The sequence below is a fragment of the Rousettus aegyptiacus genome, unplaced genomic scaffold (assembly GCF_014176215.1).
Source record: "Rousettus aegyptiacus isolate mRouAeg1 unplaced genomic scaffold, mRouAeg1.p scaffold_m13_p_4, whole genome shotgun sequence".
Taxonomy (NCBI): Eukaryota; Metazoa; Chordata; class Mammalia; order Chiroptera; family Pteropodidae; genus Rousettus; species Rousettus aegyptiacus.
The window spans coordinates 26,820,839-26,826,838 of NW_023416307.1; the positions used below are offsets into that span (position 1 = coordinate 26,820,839).

At 29.2% G+C, this 6,000-nt stretch overlaps 1 protein-coding gene across 2 annotated transcripts in view; it reads right to left on the reverse strand.

The window, feature by feature from the left end:
• The window catches only part of SI (sucrase-isomaltase), a 78,642-nt gene extending 72,931 nt beyond the window's left edge, over positions 1-5,711 (reverse strand). For both annotated transcript variants that reach the window (XM_016162022.2, XM_036219328.1), the window contains exons 1-4: positions 5,594-5,711; positions 4,540-4,676; positions 1,041-1,158; positions 629-738 (exon numbers count right to left, since the gene is read on the reverse strand). In XM_016162022.2, the coding sequence (XP_016017508.2) occupies positions 629-738; positions 1,041-1,158; positions 4,540-4,676; positions 5,594-5,711 (483 nt within the window). The remainder of the gene's footprint in view (positions 1-628; positions 739-1,040; positions 1,159-4,539; positions 4,677-5,593) is intronic.
• Positions 5,712-6,000: the final 289 nt, after the last annotated feature.

Below are 6,000 nucleotides of genomic sequence, written 5' to 3' on the forward strand. Positions count from 1 at the left end.
TAGATTTTTGTGAATTTAATGATCTTTGTTCTTCTTCAGAGTTCATCCCTTTAGAAATCCCATAAGGATTTTGAATTTTGTTTTTTTTTAATCTTTTAATTCCTGTGAAATTGTTGCTAAAAAAGAAATGTATGAAGAATATAGTGTTTTCACTTCTAAATAAAAAGATCATACTAGTAATCTACTAGTTAAAAAAACCTCAGAAATTAGTTTCTTTAAAATCATAAATACAAATGATACCAATAAAAAGAACTACTGAATATAAGTCATGTTTATACAGTACAATCAACACTTTTCTCAAATTAAAAGTTAAACTAGTTCTTAATCATAATCTGTAGCTGAAATAATAAAATTTACTAAAGTTTATTAGGCATTTATTCTTCTTAAAATACTGTTTCAAATATTTTACATTGACTATATTATTCAGTTCTACAAAAATACCTGCCAGAGGAACTATTTCTTATGTTACGTTTGTGTAAACAGGCTCAGAGGAGTCGAGTAACTAGTCTAATTAGTCCTTTGTTGTAGAATAGATATTTCTTGAGAAAATATTTGGGTAGTATAAAAGGTGTGCTCATAACATGCCTTTTATTACTAATGCTTTTTTAAGAAACCTAAAAAAACAAACCTTGAACCGGAAACGATTGGATGTCTGACTTTGAGTTGTTAAGAGAACACTGTTAATGTCATTTCCAAATAATGTAGGTGAAGATATCCTATTTAATTGGGCTTCAAGTCCTTAAAGAAAGAAAAAAGTTAGCATTAGTAATGCTTTTATTTATAAAGATTAATAACTATTAAATATTTTTTGTTTTTATAATTTTATTGCCTTTATCATAAATAATGACCTTTTTAAATTTGGAAATACAATTGTAAAAGAAAGAATAAGTAAAGCCTTAATATAATCAATTTGAACATTCTTGTACATATACTTTCCATTTGAATCTATTTATGATATTTTCCAAAGAAAAATTTAAAACATATATTTTTCATTCCACTTAAAATATATTATATTGGATCACCACGACAACAGTTCTCACCAGTATCTGTTGTTGTAATTTTCTCAGCAGTATATCCATGATTATCAGCGAAGAAGCACCAAGGAATGACAGAATCATTCCATGGCTTCCAGCAGCAACCTCGCATTGCACAAATGGCCTAATAAAACATCAATAAAAGGAATTAAATGATTATTACTGTTATTGTATGCATCAGTCTTTAATTTTTAAACATTCATTTATTCAAATAAATGTCTGAATGAATGTTTAAAAAAATAAGCTTATTTCTTCATATATATAATGTGTTAAAATATCATTTCACTTGGAAGAAATATAAATATTTGATGATTGAATTAAGTACACTCTATCAAAGTTTGATGCTTTGAGTTGTGATCTATAAAATTTACATATCAGTGCACGTTACTGTAAGATCATATATTTTAAAGGCTCCTGACTTCTGGGGTGATTATAATCTATTCTGTTATCATACAGCTAATGCAGAAGAACTGAAATATTTATTGGGTAACAATTAAGTATCAAGATGAAAAGGAGACTATAAAGATAAAGATATGGCCTTACATAAATGTTTAAGGTATTTATTTCCAGCTAATTATTAGTTCAATATTTACTTAAATTATTTAAACTAGTTTATGTGAGAAGTGTTGCAACTAGTTGCTGCCATTACATTCAATTAACAAAGAAAAATACTGAATTCTTAGCAATTTTATGATCCCTATGAAAAGATTGTGTGCATCAGGTACACATATGCATACACACACACATACATGTACATTGCAAATGAGAATATAATTAAACCTGCCCATTTTTTAATCTGAAGTATTTGCAACTTTTGATCAGGTAATTTTATCTCTAATTATCTATCTTTTAGAAATACTTCTAGAAATACAAACAGATAATTGTATAAAGATGATCATTTACAATAGTCTTTATAAAATATTTTTTAATGTTGATATAAAATTATGTAGAATTAGATACAGATATACTGATTTAGAAAGGTGTAAAGGTGCTTAGTTTAAAAAAACAAGAGATAATAAATAAGCAAATTATAATCATATCTTGCTAAAATAAAAAAATAATAATAATAAAATGGAGTTAGAAGAAGTTTCTCCAAACATACTGTTATTAATTTCCTACAAATGTCATAACAGCCATGAACAGGGTGGTTTGAGTCAACAGAAATTTATTCTTTCACAGTTCTGGAGTCTTGAAATCCTAATTCAGGGTGTTAGCACAACCATGCTCCCTCTGAGGCTCTAGGGAAGAATTCTTGTTCCTAGCTTCCGGTGGCTCCTGGCAATCCTCAGGATTCTTTGACTCAAACATACATTATTCTAACCTCTACTTCCGTCTTCACATGGCTTCTTTCTTGTGGATCTCTGTATGTCATCCCTCCTCTTATAAGACACCAGTCATTGGCTTTAGGGTCCACCCTAACCCAGTATAACCTCATTTAACTAATTACATTTACAGAGACCCTATTTCCAAATAAAGTCACATTTGAGGCTCCAAATAAACAAGAATTTTTGAAGGATGTCATTCAACACACTATATATACACACTAAAATATTAGTTTAAAAAAGTATTTCCCAATTGTTCCTTTTCATATGTTAATAAATTTGGTTTCTTTTATATAAATTTTGATAGCTATTATTTATGTTTAGTCATTCTGCCTATTTTTCAGGATTTCAGGAATTTTCTCTTATTACTTTTAATTCCCAAAATAAATTAATTTTTCTTTCTGCTTCATTTGAAAAAGTAAAAAAAATTAAAACATAAGGATTAACCAGTACTCATAAACCTTAGTAGATAAAAATAAATGTATGTTCTTACTTTTATGTGTACATGAGTACACATATAGAATTACATGTAATCATATATAGTGGGTTGACTCTATTATGGACTGAACTGTGCCCCCTCAACAATTCATATAGGAAGCCCTAACATGCCTTTAATGAGGTAGTTAAGGTTAAAAGAAGCATAAGGGTTGGGCTATCATCTTAAAAGACGAATGCCCTCTTAAGATGAAGACAAAACACTAGAGAGTGCCACCCATCTTTCTCTCACTCTCTCTCCACCCCCACCATTTCTCTCCCAGTGCATGCACAGAAGAAAGGTTTTGTGAAGACGCAGGAATGCAGCTGTCTACAAACCAGGAAAAGAGGGCTCACCATAAACCAATCCTGGTGACACCTTACCTTCTAGTCTTCAGAACTGCAAGAAAATAAGTGTCTATTGTTTAAGTCACCTTGTCTGTGGTATTTTATTACAGAAGCCTGAGCTTACTAATACACTCTGGGTACAATTATAGCTGTTTCTTAAAATACCATTTTAAGTACACTTTCATTTCTTAAATCACAAATATAAAATATATCAGCTAAAATTTGTTAAATCCTAAGTTTAACTTCTTTCCCATTGAAAACACTCTTTAGCAACCTGAATTAAAAGGCTAATAGTAGGCATGAAAATCTTAAACCATTGTCTTTCAAATGTTTCCCTTCAAGATCCTAGCAACCCATATATTTTTTCAAACAGAATTCTATGATAAGCTTCAATCATTTCCTAAGGAGAATATTAGCTAAAGAGAATATCTGCCCAATTTGCTCAAAGTGCTACAGTAAACACTGTTATTTAGCTCTTTTATCAGTTGGTAAGCAATAGGACTCACTATTCTTAATGTTGTCCTAAGAAAAAATCTCATTTATTTCCAATTTTTCATGACGAATTAATCAGAAAATTATGTTAATGATGATGTAGCAATGGTAAGATAGAGCTAATAGAAAGTTTATTTCATTTAGTTATTTTGTGTGTGGTGGGGAATGAGAAAGGTAAGATTCAAATATGCATATTTTAATATATGTTTAATATCTAATATAATTAATATATATTTAATTTATATAGATATAAAATATTATAGATATGTATATAATATATAGATATTGTAAAACATCTGTGGCTATACACACACACACACACACACACACATTCATTGACCTTTATTCCCATGCAGTTTATGAAGATCAAGGAAGCGTAATCTTAAGGTTACATGAATCAATTCAGTTACCATTAACTTCTTCCTTTTCATCTTCTTCTCCCAAATTACCAAAAGATAAAAAATTAATAATTGTCCACAGATATTTCTGAATGCCATCATTACAGATACTCTAATAGAGTATGGATAATCTCTCTTAAGTGTTCTATATTGTCAAAGGTTATACTTTTTTTTTTTTATGAGGTTGATTTGAGAGGATAGAATTTTAGGAAAGTTTATAAAATTAACAATAACTTCTTAAGCATGGAAAAATGTTAACTTTAGAATTGAATAGAAATACAGAAGATCAAGCTCAATAATTTCTATTATGTCTCATCTGTTTATACAGACCTATAATAAAAAAATAAATGCAGCCTAATTGATGGTTACATCTTTAAAAATGTGGAATTGATCCAATATTGAATAATTATCTTAATATAATTATTTTAATATATATCTATTCATAAAAAATATTAAAGACTTGTTGCAGACCTGTGTTGCAAATTGTTCTGGAATGCAGTTTATTCTTTCATTGACCGAATCATTTGACTCAGCTGGACATTTTCCTAAACTAGGAGACACAGTGGTTGTACGGGTGGTAGTTGGAGTTGAAGTAGAATCATCAATTTCTAGGAATAAAAAAGGTCAATAAAATAAAACATGATATCGAATAATTTTTTTCATAGTTTTAAGAAATGAATTATTTGCATTAAAAGAATACATTAATTTATATATAATAAAAATAAAAATAAATTTAGCATTTAAATAGAACTCAAAAATTCAGGTCCTAGTCCTCAAAGTTTAAAGATCCAAATGATATTTAAAGTTTACTGTGCAGAACCCTCTTGACTGCTTCTTCAGAAAAACGAAATATATTCACAAACTGTATTGAGGGAGAATCAAAAGGAAATAAAATATAGAAGGAAATAAAATAATTTATAACACCCTTTCCAATTTTGATTTGGTCAAGAGTTAATGAAAAAAGAGAAAGTAGATTAGGTGGACCAGAGTAGTATGCATCAACTCTAAATTAAGACAGAATAATTCAGAAAAAAAAGATAAATACCTCAAGCCCTTTTTCACCATCCTCCCCCTTTTTTTTTCTCATACAACTTTTCTCTGCTTAAAAAAAAAGTTGAGCCTAACACAAAGAGGGTTCCCCAAAATCTGCCCCCCACCTTTGCAAGTGTCTGAAGGCCAAAGCTAAAATCTACTAATTAAAAGAACTTTACTGGTTACAGCAGGTTTATTCAATCTTCCACTATTGTACCTTCCATTAACAGCTTGATCCCTTTACCTCTTTGCTATTTATTAAGCAATACAGTGTAGGGAAGGCCATTAATGTTGAAGCACATAGATTCCTGAATTACAATGGCTCCTCACTGAAATAACTAAATATAAAGAAGAGAAAAATTATGTAACTTATCCAAGATCTTTCTTTACATGTTTCATATCATATAGCTTACTTTTCTGAATCCATAACTATTATGGAGTAAACTTTATCTTAACTTCACTATAATGTGTAAATATTTTTAACGTTACTTACTTTCAACACCAGAGGTCTTCGTTGCTAAAACAGCAATTAGGGCAATAGCTATTATAGTAGCTATAACAAAGAGGACAATCAGAGAGATTTCTAATACACTAAACTTCTTCTTTGCCATCTAAGGAAAGAAAAGAAATATATGTTTAAAATGTAAGATACATAGCTACAAAAATTCACCATAATTATCATGAAATTATATACATTTCGTTAAAAAAAAAAAAAAAACTAAGTGCAACACAAATAGAACTGCAAATAGCTTTATAATATATACTGGAAAAATTTTAAATAAAAGGAGTGAATTCAGGATGTGCATTATAGTAGTACAAAGATGGAAACATAAAGGAAATAAAAGATCTCCAAGAAGGTGTGCTTTGTTCTCATTTGAGCAGTTTTCAAGTCCAACAAAC